Consider the following 15,839-nt stretch of genomic DNA (forward strand, 5'->3'; position numbering starts at 1 on the left):
GATTGAACTCAAGGGCACTGAGCCACTCCCTAGCCCTATTTTGAATTTTATTTAGAGACAAGAGTCTCACTGAGTTGCATAGGACCTTGCAGTTGCTGAGGCTGGCTTTGAACTTGCTATCCTCCTGTCTCAGCCTCCCAAGTCACTGGGATTACAGCCATATGCCACCACGCCCACCTTTAATATTTAGTTGTAGGTAGACACAATCCCTTTATTTTTATGTGGTGCTGAAGATCAAACCCAGTGCCTCATCTGAGCTAGGCAAGCATTCTACCACTGAGCCACAACTGTAGCCCCAGGACCTCACTTTTGCCGAGATTAGTTTTGAACTCACTGTCCTCCAGCCTCAGCCTCCCAAGCTGCTGGGATTACAAGCATGTACCACTATGCCCAGCTGGCCTTATGTTTTGGTGGCACACCCCCATATGCCAGCAAAAACCAAAGTGGTCATGGCACATTTTCTACCTTAAAAGGAACAATCCCTGTTGGTGGCCCATTTATTGTATTTTTTTTTGGTACCACAGACTGAACCCAAGGGCACTTTGCCATTGAATTACGTCTCTAGCCCATTTTATTTTTCATTTTGAGACAGGGTATTAGTTGCTTACAGTCTCATTAAATTGCTAAGGTGGGCCTTGAATTTAGGATTCTCCTGCCTCAAAGCCTCCCAAGTCACTGGGATTACAGGTGTGAGCCACACCCAGTTGCTGCCAATTTAGAGTTTGTGTAAAGAGATTTCATGTGCCTGGTGCAGTGACGAACGCCTGTAATCCCAACATCTTGGGAGATTGAGGCTAGAGGATTGCAAGTTCAAAGCTGACCTCAGCAAAAGCTAGGCACTAAAAAAACTGAGACCCTGTCTCTAAACAAAATACAACATAGGGCTGGGGATGTGGCTCAGTGGTTGAGTTCCCCTGAGTTCGATCCCTCCCCGAGTTTTAGAACATGTATGGGTCAGCTAAATCTTAAATGAAACAGATCTGAAGGCCTAACTCAGCTGAGACACTAGTCAACAGAGCCCAGTTTGACACCAGTTTGCATGTGGCTTCATCTTTAGGTTTCCCCAAGGAGGCAGTTATTTTCACCTGACCAATTGCTTGGGATCCCAAAAGGAACATGATAGTTTTGATTTTGGGGGTGAATTCACCAGCTTTATCTGGTTCATGCAGCCTTATAAATTTTTACTGGTATGGGCTGAGTGATGTGCGCAAACCTGACTTCTAAAGTTGCATGGACTCTGTTATGCAGCACACATTCCACCACCTGATGCCAACCACACACTGCACAGGGTAACACTTCTTCTTTTTTTTTTTTTTTTAAGTTGTAGATAGACACAATACTTTTTTTTTTTTTTTTTTTTTTTTTTTGACATGGTACTAGGACCAAACCCAGTGCCTCACACATGCTAGGCAAGTGCTCTACCACTGAGCTTCAGTCCCAGCCCAAGTAGCAGGCTTTTGATAGAAACGGGATGGAGAAACTGCCCCATACTCCTCCAGGAACTCAAGATCCCAAGCTGGGTCAGAGCAGCCTCTAGTTCCAAGGCAATCTACTTTCTAACGTGGGAAGTTCTTGGGATATAGCTGGAAGAGCTTGCCCTCCTGTGTGGGCTCAAAGCCATACTTTTCCAGGTTGTCAGGACTGAAAGTGCCTTCTTTAAAGTCCTTTTGGATAGCAGGTGCAACTGTTTCCAGGAAGAGTGCTTTGGCAGTCAGTGGTGTGTCTGTGCCTGCAGGAGCTCGGTAGTTCACATAGGGCTTGAGCTTGAAGCCAGTCAAGTCTGGGACAACAAATTCTGGGACCTTTTCCTTTATTTGCACAAACTTCCAGCCTGAGGCACGGATGCCTGTGCCCTTGGCGCCCCGTCCCTTGTTAAAGGTGCGCGGCCCTCGTTTACTGGTCCACTTGCTCATCCTGTCTGCTCCCCGCACCAAGCCTTGAGTCACTGCGGTCAGGAAACCCATGGCGTTCCCTGCAGGAAACAGCTTTGAAAGGTCAGCACCGAGGATGGCTGAGAAGACCCCGGACCCCGTGGTGAAAAACCTGGACTCAACCCCGAGGGGTAGAGGATCCAGGATGGATCCTCCTTGAACAGCCACCCCATAATACCCCTGTCCCCGCGGGCGTAGAGGGCCCGGACCCCATACCCGGGGACTGGAGAGGAACCGGAAACAGACCCCGCGGGCGGAAAGGACGCAGCACGCCCTGGAAACGGACGGACCGACCTGAGCTGGCGGCTCTTGAGCTCGGTCTCGCGCTCCCACTCTGCCTGCGACAGTTCGGGCAACTAGCCCCCGGCCTGAGCCAAAACAAGTGCTGGGGGACCAGAGCTGCACAACCCGACTGCGATCTCGCCGTACTTCCGACCGACGGCGGATCAAGCGCCCTGCAACAAGAGCAGCCCCGATTGGCCGCTGCCGTATCCAACGCGCAGCCGTAGTTTCCCAAGGGGGGGCGTAGCCTTAGGGACTTGGCCAATGGGTGGAGAGACCAGAGGCGGGGCTGAGGGAGCTTGGGACCCGGGGAGTCAACAGGCGCGCCCGGAAGTGGGGGTCCAGGCCCACCCCTGTGGTGGGTAGGGCGCGCGCAGGCGCCGAGCTCGGCGCCTACAACCACCGGCGCGGCTCCGAAGTGGCCCCTGTTGACCCTTCGTTTTCCTCGGGACCCCGAGGTAGTCCCTGAGGACTCTACGTTGTCCTGAACGGGCCCGAGGTGTCCTGGGCACATGTACACTACTGTTAAGGAGGGGCTGTTCCTCGGGAATCGTCGGAGGGTCGGGGAACGCGGGCCCTTCCGTCCCTCGGCGGCCGCAGCTCGGACCTGTAGCAGAGGGGCGGTCCAGTGACGGGCCGCCTGCGCCTCTCTCCTCTGACCGAGGGAGTCAGGCCCTCTTGGTCCCCAGGTTCATCACTTCGGGGCCCGGAAAACCCACCCTGTTACTCCAGCTCCGCTTCCCCGTCGCCTCCCCCCTACTCTGACGGCCCCGAGGTGTCCTGGTCATTTGCTCCTCTTGATGCATCCCCCGCGCCGGATGACCCCTTCACGGACACTGCCCTTCCGGGTCACGTCCCCTCCAGGACTACTGCCTTTTCCGGCGGTTGCATCCCCAGGCCATGACCCTCCCCACCGCTGTCCTTTCCGGCCACACCCCTTCCCAGCAGTTGCTTTACCCGTCTGGTGCCCTCCCGGCCGTGCCCCTCCCCCGCTGGATCATCCTAGTTCCTCCAGAGCCACACTTATACCAGCCATACCCTGTGCCCCACACACTCACCCCTCCTTGAACAGCCACCCCATAATACCCCTGTCCCCAGCCAGTGTTGAGCCTACCCCACACGGCCTCTCCAGACCCTGGCTGTGCTGTCCAGACTCTTCCGCTGAGTGCTGGGAGTAGAGCCAGTGGCTTGGCTGCTGTTGTGAGTTCCCCTTGGGCCACGTGAGGGCTGTTTACAGGAGAAGGAAGCCGCAGTGAGACAGCAGATGCTTCTGAAAAACAGCTTCTTTTCAGGAGAACAAAGGTGCAGAGGTGTTTCCTTCCAGTGAGAATGTGATTTGATTCTGAAAGTAGTGGGGAAGGCGCTAGTAGAGTGTTTCCTCAACCGGTCTCCTCACGCTTTGCTCTGCTTACAGTCATGCGGGAAGAGGACGATGTCTGCTCAGAGGTTGGTATACCAGGTATCTGGTGAGAGTCCTTTCCTTAGAACCCCCACTCAGGAACTTCTCCACCTAGAGAAGGGTTCTCTGCCTCCCTCCTCTGCCTGGACTTCCTGAAGCCTGAGGACTCTGACTGGGGTCAGTTGCCTTGCCAGAGCTCACACTGGTTGCTACATAGCCAGGCTTTCACAGTATGGACAGTTGCATGTGGCTGTTGGATGACATTTGAGACCATCTTTTCATCCCTTCAGGTCCTGTTTCGCTTGAGACTTTGCCTGCTTGCTTTGCTTAGGGTCTTTTTTCAGTCCAGCACTACAGCCATATCCCAAAGGCTTTTTTGTTCATGAGCCAGAAAAGTAAATTCATTAAACAGCAGAAAGCTAGAGACACTCCATCATTGCAGGCAATATAAGTAGGTTAGACCTTTGCTTGGATAATCTGACTGCCCCAGACTTCAGAGGGGCACACTCAGATCAGTGGAGGGAGTGGTGGGGTGCCCTTATGCTCCCCAACTAATAAGCTCCTGAGAACTGAGTGGGGACAAAGAAGGAGAGACGCTGGGTACCTCAATCCTAAAGCAAGAGGTGCACTGTGCGCACAGTCACATGCAGCACAAGGGTGTTTCAGCCAACAGAAGGCCATGCGTACGACAGTATGCAGTAGAATTGTTTTGCCTGGTGAGTTCAGTGCTCTCCCAGTTTGTATGTGCACACCCTGTGACATTCACATAATGATGAGAACACCTGCCAGTGCATTTCTCAGAGGGTGTCCTCACTCAGACTGATGACTGAACCTGCCTCCTGCACCAAGTGCACAGGGATGAGCTTTCTGCATCTCTCACTCTCGTCTTGATGCAGAATTTTGCCTTAGAGATGCTTTGCCAGGTGCCTTCCTGCCCTCCTTGGCTTTTCTGGCATGGCTGTTGTATCTGAGACCTGTTTCTCTGAAGGTTGGGGCTTTGGTCCATGGCACTTGAGTAGAAACTGGAAAGGATTAGTAGGTGGCCTGCCCTTCCCCATCTAGCTCCTGGCTGCTTGAGAGCAGGGTGGGTGCAGGAGAATGGAGAGTGGCTGCATGTCTGGCTGGCTTCTTGGGCCCATCTTAGGCTTTGGGAGCCAGCCAGCCTTCTCTGTTAGTTGCTCACTCACCTTGTCTGAATTTCTGAAGTTCTTGTCAGTGCCCTTCTCAGACACAGCAGGGAGATGTCTCTGCTCTTTCCTCTTTGGCATGTGAACTGATACTAGATGTCCCCCAAATCCAGAGGGCTCTTCAGAGTTGAGTTTAGTTAATTAGTTTGTTTCTTCCTTCTCTCTCTCTCTCTCTCTCTCTCTCTCTCTCTCTCTCTTGCCTTCCTTCCCTCCCTCCCCCCTTCCCTTTCCTTCCTTCCTTCCTTCCTTCCTTCCTTCCTTCCTTCCTTCCTTCCTTCCTTCCTTCATCTTTTTATGCTTTCCAGGGTGATCTTGAACTCCTGGGCTCAAGTGATCTTCCTTCTTTGGCCTTCTGAGCAGCTGGAACTAAACAGAATACAGGCCTCAGCAACCACCCACCTTCTCAGGGTTTCTGTGCACAGCAGTTATTTGGCTCCCATAGGGCACCAAGAGATGATCTTGGCCTGCCCTGTGGCTGAGGCTTGCTCTCCTGTGCTTACATCTCAAGGATGAGAGCCCAGGATTCAGGTGTGTTAGTGATGTACAGGGCATTTGCTGTCAGCAACCCTTCCTGTGTATCCCAGTGTCTGAGGAAGACAGGTTGCTCCCTATCTGTCATTGGAGGCAGGCCCAGAGGACCTCAGCAGCTCTGGCAAGGTCACTTCTCTCTGGAATATCCAGAGGTGCTAACTTCCTCCCTACCTTCCAACTCTACTCTTGCTCCCTGACCAGGCCCAGGCTGGGAATCCAGGCCATTTGTCTGTTCAACCTGAGTTCTGCTTTCCTCTCCAGGCTGGCTTCTGTATAGGCACTGCCCTGCATTCCTGGGGGCTGCAGTTCATGGAGGAGCATTCACAGTCCACCATGGTAATCACAGGCTTTCCTGGGGATGGACCTGGTTGGGCCAACTGGTGGCTGTTGTCAGCCTTGCTGATGGGTGCACTTTGTCCTGTCCACCCAGCTGATCGGGATTGCAATTGGAGCCCTCCTGGCACTAGCCTTTGTCAGTATTGCTGTCTTTTTTGTATACAGAAGGGTTAACCGATTCCGTAAGTATCTTGGTTTGTACTATGGCTCTAGGGGGAGGGACAGGGCTCGTATGTGTGTGGGTGTGTGTCCATGTCCTATGGGCATTTGGACTCTAGGGGTGTGGTTTTGTTGGAATCCAGGTTCAGGCTGTGGTTTCCAGTCTTTGCAGAGCCTTTTCTGCCTCCCTTTCCCAAGCAAGGATCTAGTGAGAAGAAATGAGATTCCTCTGTGATCTGAGACAGGCACTGATGTCTGAGGGGTGGCTGGGGGACAGGACAGGCAAGAACACAGTTTATCTTCTAGCACCTGTATTTCCAGCCCCTGGCCAGTGCTGTACTTTTATTTTAGCTCAGGCAATTTCACCATAAACCCTCTCAGGGCCATGCCCAGGATGGGGGCTTTCCCACTTCATAGTGTCCCTTCCCTCCCCTTGCAGGACAAGTGCACCCCACTCCTCAGTACAGGTTCCGAAAGCGGGACAAAGTGATGTTTTATGGTCGGAAGATCATGAGGAAGGTAATTTGCTCATAGCCCTGGGTGGTACCTTGGCTCTTTCCTGAAAAGCACCCTGGGGAGTGGGGACCACTACTCCCCAAGTTCCTTAAGCTTCTGGTTCCTGCACTCTGGGAGTATGCTGCTGTGGGCTCCATGGCCCTTGCTGCTGGGCACAGGATTTTGGGGGGTGTCATAAGTCATGCTAAATGTTTTCTTCTTTCCCAACTAAACCAAATACATTTTATTGGAAATATCCCTGGCCTTGTTGACCTCAAACCACCTGGTCTGGAGGGCTGGAGTAGGGTGGGTGTTTGATTTGAAGCAGTTATCTTGCTTTGACCAGTGCAAGGACAGGAGGCTCTCTGCCCTTGGCATCTGAAGTGCAAGTTTCTGTCAGCGCAAAGTGAGGAGAGATAGCTGCTTTCCAGGAATATTTCTAGGGGCAAGTCAGGGGGCATAGAGGGCCATGCACCTACCCTCAGATGGGTGGTCTCTACAAGGACTCAGGAGGTTAAGCTGAGCAAAGGTCCAATCCTCTGGGGCTGGGGAGCCAAGTTTCCTGATGGCCTATGGAAAAACACTGAAAAGTGTCTCTTGTGGTTCTGGAACTTTCTAAGTACTGAGGGGTGGCTGGGGGACAGGACAGGCAAGAACACAGTTTATCTTCTAGCACCTGTATTTCCAGCCCCTGACCAGTGCTGCACTTTTATTTTAGCTCAGGCAGTTTCACCATAAACCCTCTCAGGGCCACGCCCAGGGTATTCCTCCTGTGTTGGGGTATAGGAGTTAGTAGTTAAGGAGCTCCAACCTGGAGATAAGCAGTCTAGGTTGAACCCTTGTTTGCCTGTGCTAATCCTGCCACATCTCACACCCTGTCGCAGTTCTACAGAAGCCAACAGGTGTGGAGCCATGGAGCTCTGACAGTTTGGCTGCTTGAGGACATCAAGGGCATCCTGTGGATATGTGGGGCTGTGTGTGTCCCCTGAGTCTGGCATTCCCTTCCCTCAAGGAGCCAAGAGGTTGGGGGGGGGGATTGTTGCAGATGGCCCTGGAAGCTGAGAGCAGTATGGTAGGCCACCCATGGGCAATTCCTGAGGTCTGGCCCCTGACTGCTCAGGTCTGCCTGTTAACAGGGTGTGTAACACATCTGTTTGTCCTACAGGTGACCACACTCCCCCACACACTTGTGGGGAACACAGCAGCACCCCGGCAGCGGGCCAGGAAGAGAACTAAGGTGCTATCTTTGGCCAAGAGGTACTGGGAACTTGGTACTGCAAGCCTGTTGGAATCCTCACTAGTGCTGTGCTCCTTCCACATCAGAGGAGCACTGAGAGCATTGGTTTTTAATTCTTCTGTTCTTGCTCAAGGTAAATGTGTCTCTGCTTCTTAGAATTCTACGTTTCAAGAAGGAATACCCCACCCTGCAGCCGAAGGAGCCCCCACCTTCGCTGTTGGAGGCTGATCTCACAGAGTTTGATGTGAAGAATTCTCATCTGCCATCAGAAGTTCTGTACATGCTGAAAAATGTTCGGTAAGAGAGTGATGAGCGCAGGAGGACTTGCCATAGCATGGGCATTCCCTCAACATGCTTCTCCCTGCAGCCATCTCTGTCTTGGCTTTGTTGTGTCAGAAGGTATTGGCAAGCCAGACTTCTTCCTGGGACTGCTGGTCTCTGTGCCCTGGAGTGGTCGGTTGCTGGGTCAGGCTGCTCCAGTACAGGGCCTCATGGTCCCCTCGCCTCCTCACCTGTTCTTAGTGTCTCCATTTTCAGTGGTAAACTCAGAGTAAGCACAAGAAGCTTGTGGAGGGATCAAAAGCTGCACATCTGAGCATATGACCCTGAGCACCTTTCCTCTTTCTGGTACCAGCACCCCATCCCAAGAGGGCACCTTGGCCTTTGGTTGTTTTTGTGTCTGTCTCATATTCATAGTCATAGCCCCAGAAGTTCTTTGAGCTGATGGGAGTCTCAGAAGTTTAAAATTCTGTTTGACAGTGATGCCAGTCTGCCATACAACATGGGCAGGTTGATCTGGGTCAGCAATAGATCTGCAACCCTAGCTCTCATGCAAGTGGGGGCAATGGCCTGTGTCCTCTTGAGCCTCTTTCAAAGCACATCCCTCACGCCGCCTTCCCAGGGTGGGTGTCCACAGTGCATTCTGCTCATTACAGGGTCCTAGGCCACTTTGAGAAGCCACTGTTCCTGGAGCTGTGCAAACACATGGTCTTTGTGCAGCTGCATGAGGGGGAGCACATCTTTCGGCCAGGAGAGCCAGACACCAGCATCTACGTGGTGCAGGATGGGCGGCTGGAAGTCTGCATCCAGGACGCTGTGAGTCCAGGGCCAGGGGCCTGCAGGACAGGGCTGGGACTACTATGCCTCCACCCAGCTGTTTGTCAGCTCCACATCAGAAAGTTAGTATAAGATTTAAACTGTAGGGCTGGGGCTGTAGCTCAGTGGCAAAGCACTTGCCTAGCATGCATGAGGTGCTGGGTTTGATCCTCAGCACCATGTAAAAATTAACAAATAAGACATTCTGTTCTTCTACAACTACAAAAAAATTTTTTAAAAAGATTTAAACTGTAACTCTTTGGGGAGAAGGCACACCTTTCTCCCTATAACCAAACAGCTGCTGTGGACCCTGTGTGTTCTTTCCCATAATGCACTTGTCTCTCAGCTGGTCTTAGCAATGGTTTTGTTTCTGTTAAAATATTGGTATACTTTCTTCCAGGTCCTCAGAACACTTCTATTAATGATTTGATAGATAAATAATTATGTTGATATGTCATGATCACTTGATCCCTTTTCCCATTTAAGGTGTTTTTCACCTAGGAGCTAAATATTTGTGCCTTGCTGGTGCCCAGTCTGTCCTTCAGAGGGCAGTTGCTGGGGCAGGATTGCTGGTTGCACTCTCCCTGGCTCTTTTTGTTGTGTTGCTTTCTGAGAGTGTGGTGTCAGTATTTTTTCCTGGTGCTGTCTGACCTAGGCTTCCCCATCACATGCCGCTGTATAAAGAATGCTTAGGGAGTCCTAGACCTTATGTAATGGCTGCCCCTGACCGTGCAGAACCTGTAGTCCCATTGGTTCCCACCTGCCCTTGTTCTGAGAGTGGGCAGTGGTCCCAAGATAGTTCCTGCACTGTCCTTTCTGGTCAGGATTGTTGATTCTTAACGTTTGTAGGTTAGTCAATGGCTGGGCTTGATAGGTTAGATAGAAAGGATGGGCTTGGGTTTTTCCAGTCTCCAGGGGTCAGAGCCAGCAAATCCTAGGGCACCTGGCCACCCAGCTGATAAACAGACTCCTGGTCTGATGTGCTAGGGGCCTCCCAGAAGGACTGGAGCCACCTCTCTATGGCCCTTGACCTGGATGTGAGGGACTCATGAGTGGGTGACCAGTGCCAGATGTGGACGACTTCAGAAGGGACTTTGCTGGGCCAAGCTGAGATGAGCTTTGTATATTTAATCTCTAGGTTGCATGTTTTTTTTTTTTTGTTGTTGTTGTTATTTTGCCTAGTAGAAATTATGTTAGAATTCCATAGTTTTTACTGATAGTAACTAAATTTATTCCTCATAGCCCTTGTAATTAGTCCAGAAAACCAGCTTAGGTTTGTGAAATTTCACCCAAATATGCCCAGTGAGGATAGGTCATGACCTTGAGCTGTGGCTGGGTTCAGTAGAGTTTCTTCATCCATTTCATCCCTCCTCTTTTTTTCCTTGTTTCAACCTTATGAACCCTCTGCTTCCACTGACTCCAGCCAGTCTATGCCTTTCATCTAAGATGCCCACTTTGCTTTTTAAAATTTATTTATTTTTATCTGGTGCTGAGGATCAAACCCAGGGCCTCACCTATGCTAGGCAAGCACTCTAGGGCTGAGCCACAACCCCAGCCCCTAAGGTGCCCACTTTTTGATGCAACTTGGAGATGGAGGCCAGGCAAGCCTTGCTGGTCCTAGCTGGGCCTCTCAATGCCCTAGTGGGTACCCTGTGAACCAAGACTTTCTCTCCTCTTCCTGCACAGGATGGCACTGAGGTGGTAGTCAAAGAGGTGTTGGCAGGAGACAGCATCCACAGCCTCCTCAGCATTCTGGATGTCATCACTGTGAGTGTCTACGTCACAGCAGGTGCCAGGGTCCTTGGGTCTATCATTGAGGCCTCACTCCTCCTGTCCTGCCTGGAAACAGGTCGCTCGTGGTTAGAGGCCAGTTCTCCACAATGACATGAGGTAGAGGACTGGTCTAGTATGGGAGGGACCTTCATTCTGACCACATGAACTGGTGGGGTCTCCATGGGAACAGCTTCAGTAGTGTGTTTAAGATAGCCAGGCATTTGATAAAGGATTTTAATTGCCTCTTTTTTTTCCTAATACCAGGGTTTGAACTCAGGGGCACTCGACCACTGAACCACATCTCCAGCACTTTTTTGTATTTTATTTATAGAAACAGGGTCATCCTGAGTTCTTAGGGCCTTGCTAAGTTGCTGAGGCTGGCTTTGAACTCGCGATCCTCCTGCCTTAGCCTCCTGAGCCTCTGAGATTATTGGTGTGTGCCACTGCGCCTGGCTTCAGTTGTCTTTTTTTTTTTTTAAATCTTTATTTAATTTATTTTTTTATGTGGTGCTGAGAATCGAACCCAGTGCCTCACACATGCTAGGTGAGCGTGCTACCACTTGAGCCACATCCCCAGCCCTCAGTTGTCTTAATTTTAAGAGACTAGTGTTAGACTCTAACACATGCTTGTGCTACAATATTCAAAAGACATAAAAGTTGTAGAGCAAAATGTTTCCTTTTGTCTTCAGGCCCTAGATCCTTCCCAGGAGGGACCTGACACCAGTTTCATACAGATCCTATGTGGCACCTTTCCATTGTCCCATCTCATGCAGCCAACAGCAGTTCTGGTCTTCAGTGTATATCACATTGTATTTGAAGGCCAGGCTATAGGAGAAATTCTTAGGGTGAACTCGCTGGGTCTTGGGGAGCACATTTGTAGTACTGAAAGGTGATTGCTGGTCCCCCACAGTTGCAGAGCTTGGTCCTCCCAGATGTGTGCAGCTGCTCATTTTCCCCGCTCTCGCAGCATAGCGAGTAGCCTGAGTTGACATTTCCTAGTCTGACAGTTAAGCAAATAGCCAGCCTCTCGCTTTTTACTTTCTGTGATGAGCAGTTCCTAATGTGGCATAGAGGCAGCTAGTCAGACCAGCCTCAGCCCACATCTCTGTCTCTCCTGTTGGCAAGAGTATGATACCCTTCCTGTCTTCTTGTTAAATCCCTTTGGCAGTGCTGGGATTGAACCCATGCTAGTCAAGTGCTTGACCACTGGTAGAGCCTCTGCTCCTTTCTTCTGCAGTGCAGCAGTTCTTGGGTGTGGCATTTGCAGCTTGGAGCACATTTGTTTCCATCTGACTCTGAAGCTGCACTGCAGCAGCATCCTGGGCATGTTGGGCAACTTTGACCTCAGCTCTCTCAACTGTGTTGCCACATCTCTGGAGCAGTGAAACAGAAGCTTGGCAGGGTGTGTTCATGCAGACTGCACAGGAGTTCACAGGCTTCCTAGGGAACCTTGTGGGATGCCTGGGTTAGACTCTCTGATTCAACCCTCAGCTTTGTTCAGGAGGCAGCAGGCTCCATTCAGATGCTGGGGTGTCCCATGTATCCATGTTGCTCTCTGCCAGATTGGCTAAGGCATGCTTTGCACTGTTTAGGGGTCTGGAGGTGTGTCCCCCAGGACTGGTGTGTTTTCACAACACTCTTGGCCTAGGCTGGGGTGGAAAAGGATACCCTTTGTTATTGTAGATGGAAAGCATGCCTTTATTTATTTGTTTATTTTAAGTGGTACTAAGGATGGAACCCAGTGCCTCACATGTGCTAGACATGCACTCTGCCACTGAGCTAAGCCCTAGCCCTGGACCAGACTTTGAAAGGCCAGCACTCAGTTTTGAGGGAGCCACCCACCGTGGGTGGGGGTTGGGCCCGAGTGGTATCCAGGTGACCAAGCCCATCTCTGTAGTACCCTAGCTGACTTCACGGGGATTCCTGGATGTGTCAGGAACACTGGAAGCACCAGGACAGGCTTAGAAGCCTTAGTCGTATGGAGGTACACCAGCTGGCTACTTGGCACCCTTCCCTCTTTGCTGATTTCTTTCTCCCCCCCATCCCCAGGGATTAAACCCAGGGGTGCTCTACCACTGAGCCACATCCCAAGCCCGAGTTGCTTAGGGCCTCTCTAAGTTGCCCAGTCTGGCTAGGAACTGTGATCCTCCAGCTTAGCTTCCTGAATCACTGGGATTATAGGTGTGGCCATCACACGTGGCTGATTTATTTTTCTTTTTTTTTTAAAAGAGAGAGAGAGACAGAACTTTTTAATATTTATTTTTTAGCTTTCGGCAGACACAATATCTTTGTTGGTATGTGGTGCTGAGGATCGAACCCGGGCCGCACGCATGCCAGGCGCTACCGCTTGAGCCACATCCCCAGCCCCTGATTTATTTTTCTTTAAGTAAAAAATAGTTCACTGTAAACTGGGGTGGGGCTTTCCCTGTTATTTCCTGTTCTTTCTTATCCAGATCTTTTGGTTTTCTTCCAGTACTGGGATGCCCTTTGCCAGGAAGAGGGTGGCAGGCTATGGCCAGGGGCAGATCCCTCCTGTGTCCTCACCTGCTATGGTCCATCCCACCTCTGCTGGTGTCAACATAGCCTGCCTCCCTGGGACTGCAGCACTGGGACAGTGGGAGTAGAAAACAGGGGCTGCACTGGGCATGGCGGTACACACCTGTAATCCCAGCAGCTTGAGAGGCTGAAGCAGGAGGATTGCAAGTTCAAAGCTAGCCTCAGCACTTTAGCAAGGCTCTAAGCAACTCAAAGAGACCCTATCTGAAAATAAAAAATAAAAAGGGCTGGGGATGTGGCTCGGTAATTAAGCACACCCAAGTTCAATCCCTGGTACCAATAAAATAAAATAAAATAGGGGCTGTTATTTGAGATAAAATATACCTACATGGTGAGTAACTGATCATTTAGAGATCAATTAATCTTTACTTATATTGTTGTTGTCTCACCAAACATTTGTATTTGTCATTTTTTAAAAAATTTAAAATCTTACAAAATGACATGAGTTCTTAAGCTGCACTTATGTCTTTTTTTAATATTTATTTTTTAGGTGTAGATGGACACAACACAATACCTTTATTTTTATGTGGTACTGAGGATCAAACCGGGTTCCACCCGTGCTAGGCGAGCGCTCTACCACTGAGCCACACTCCCAGCCCCATGCACTTATGTCTTTTCTACTCCTGATCTTTCCAACTCTTAGGTTCCTTCTAAGCAACTGCTTCTCTTGTTTAATAATTCTTCCGTCTTAGGTCCATTGACTTCTTGTATGGAAAAGGAAGACAGCTTTCTCCTGAGTGCCTAGTGTGCTTCACTGTGCCTCCCTCCACTCCTGACGCATGACTAAGACTATACATCAGATTGAAAGCTGAGCCTTGTGGTGTTCTAGGGGTTAAATTTCCTTTCTTGTCAACTTTTGATTTTCCTGAAAATAACAATTGTCTCATTTTTTTGGCCGTTTAGGATATTTTTGTGTGTGCTCTTATTACAGATGTATAGCCCAACCTGTGCTCCACAAGGAGTGCTTTTCTCTGGGCAAACCTTCCATCTGGGACCCCTGTGCCCTGCTGAGTAGGCTTTATCTCCTCCTTACTGGTATGCTTTTTTGGTTTGTTGGAGTAGATCTTCTGCTAGTTTTCTGATGAAGGTGCAAGGGAGGTGTGTTTTTGAAAACTTACTTTATTTGCACCATCTTCGGGTTTTTTGTTTTTTGTTTTTTTTGGTGGTGCTAGGGATTGAACCCAGGGCCTTGTGCATGCTAGGCAAGCACTCTACCAACTGAACTACATCCCCAGCCCCCTACATTATGTTTGTATTTTTTTAAATATTTATTTTTTAGTTGTACACAACACCTTTATTTTGTTTATTTATTTTTATATGGTGCTGAGGATCGAACCCAGGGTCTTGCACATGCTAGGCGAGCGCTCTACCACTGAGCCACAACCCCAGCTCCCCCCCCCCCATTTGTATTTTTATTGTACTTCCTAAGAAACTTTCTCAACTTTTTTGTTGGCGGGGTGGGGGGGGCACTGTTGGAGATGGAACCCGGGGTCTTACACATACTAGGCAAGTACTCTACCACTGAGCTACACACCCAGCCTTTTTTATTTATTTAAAGACAGGGTCTAAGTTTCTCAGGCTGTCCTTGAACTTGTGAGCCTTCTGCCTCAGCCTCCTGAGTTGCTAGGATCACAGCCACAGCCACCATGCCCAGCTTTAGCTTTTCTTTTGTGGCAGGGGACTTAGGCAACTTTAGTTTTTAAATCTTCCATTGAATTTTTAATTTCTGTCATCATATTTTTTAAATTTTATTTTAAGAGCTCTTGCTTTTTTAAAAACCACATCTTGTTCTTGCTGCCGGGGTGAAGTAGGATGAGCTTTGCTGTTGCTCCCTCAGTTGTCCGGGCCTCGTAGTTTTTCTTTTCTGCATGTTTCAGGTTTCGTGTTTCAGATCAGGGCTTTCCTGTCTTCTGAAATCCAATTATGTGAAAGTGAAGCACAGAAACCCATGAAGGTGCATCTCCAGTGTGATGTGGAGCTGGCTCCACCGGATGGAGGGCACACACTGTGGCCCTGCCCCATGGAGGGTGGAGGGCAGAGCCAGCCAGCCCTGTCTCTCAAGGCCACGCTGCAGATGCTCCAGCTTCTTGGCCACATGGTTTCTGTGGCAGCCCCTTTTGCGGCTCCTCAGTTGAAGTGGTCATCAGAGTATGAAAGTGAATAAGCATGGCTGTGTGCCAGTAAGCCCACCATAAGATGTGGTGAGGGGTGTGGCCAGTCTGGGTGCTCTGATTGTATGGTCAAGGTCAGATCCTGGTTTTCTCTGGGGTTGGGTTGGGTGTTGGCTAGGGGAAGGGAGGCACAAGGTGATCCATGACTGGAAATGCTCTTTACCTCTAGGGGATGGTAGCTACTGAGTTAGTCATAAAAAGAAACCTAGCTCAAGCCCCTTGAGAGCTAGGTGCAAAACCTGCATGCATATGGTCAACAGGGACCCGTGCAGGAGACTGACTGGAAGTGGCGGCTCCTTCTTTCAGGACTTTGGAGTGCAGGGGCCAGTGTCCTTAGGGCTTTTCTTTAAAACACCTTCCCAGAGGGAAGTCGACCAGCAGCTTGCTGTGGGTCCTTGACCTGCTACAAGCAGGGATCTGAGCCAGTTCTTATCCTGAGTTGGAAGGGTTCTCCAGCACTTAGCCATGTTGGGCGATCTGGTGCTCAGACCTGGTGGTCTGCTGTCCTAGGGGCTTTTGGGGCTGGGGGAGACCCTGCTGGCCTGTGTGTCAGGCACATGGGGTGCTTGCCTCTACCTCCCAGCCTCCTGCAGGCCCTGTCATGAGGATTTTCTTTCCTCATCTTGTTCTTTTCCATTGTTACTGGATGGCTCCTTGGGTCATGACTCTGTCATTCGCTTTCAGCAG

The 15,839-nt window shown here is 50.2% G+C and overlaps 2 protein-coding genes across 2 annotated transcripts in view; one reads left to right on the plus strand and one right to left on the minus strand.

Moving 5' to 3' along the window:
• MRPL41 (mitochondrial ribosomal protein L41) lies at positions 1-3,486 on the minus strand. Its single transcript, XM_081270542.1, has 3 exons — positions 3,328-3,486; positions 2,226-2,386; positions 1-1,972 (listed from the first exon to the last, which is right to left on the minus strand). The coding sequence occupies exon 3, from the start codon at positions 1,962-1,964 to the stop codon at positions 1,557-1,559; it is 408 nt and encodes a 135-aa protein (XP_081126668.1). The 5' UTR covers positions 1,965-1,972; positions 2,226-2,386; positions 3,328-3,486; the 3' UTR covers positions 1-1,556.
• A 2-nt stretch (positions 3,487-3,488) lies between these two features.
• PNPLA7 (patatin like domain 7, lysophospholipase) overlaps positions 3,489-15,839 on the plus strand; it is a 69,018-nt gene continuing 56,667 nt past the window's right edge. The window contains 8 exon segments of the mRNA XM_081269834.1: positions 3,489-3,659; positions 5,592-5,666; positions 5,761-5,848; positions 6,265-6,344; positions 7,486-7,577; positions 7,714-7,854; positions 8,493-8,652; positions 10,339-10,419. Of these exon segments, the coding sequence (XP_081125960.1) occupies positions 3,630-3,659; positions 5,592-5,666; positions 5,761-5,848; positions 6,265-6,344; positions 7,486-7,577; positions 7,714-7,854; positions 8,493-8,652; positions 10,339-10,419 (747 nt within the window). The 5' untranslated portion in view covers positions 3,489-3,629.

This window comes from Spermophilus citellus (assembly GCF_964194105.1).
Source record: "Spermophilus citellus genome assembly, chromosome: 2".
NCBI classification, from domain to species: domain Eukaryota; kingdom Metazoa; phylum Chordata; class Mammalia; order Rodentia; family Sciuridae; genus Spermophilus; species Spermophilus citellus.

Excerpts from the sequence above, each read along its gene's own strand:
- MRPL41 (XM_081270542.1), bottom strand. The coding sequence starts at position 1,964 with ATGGGTTTCCTGACCGCAGTGACTCAAGGCTTGGTGCGGGGAGCAGAC.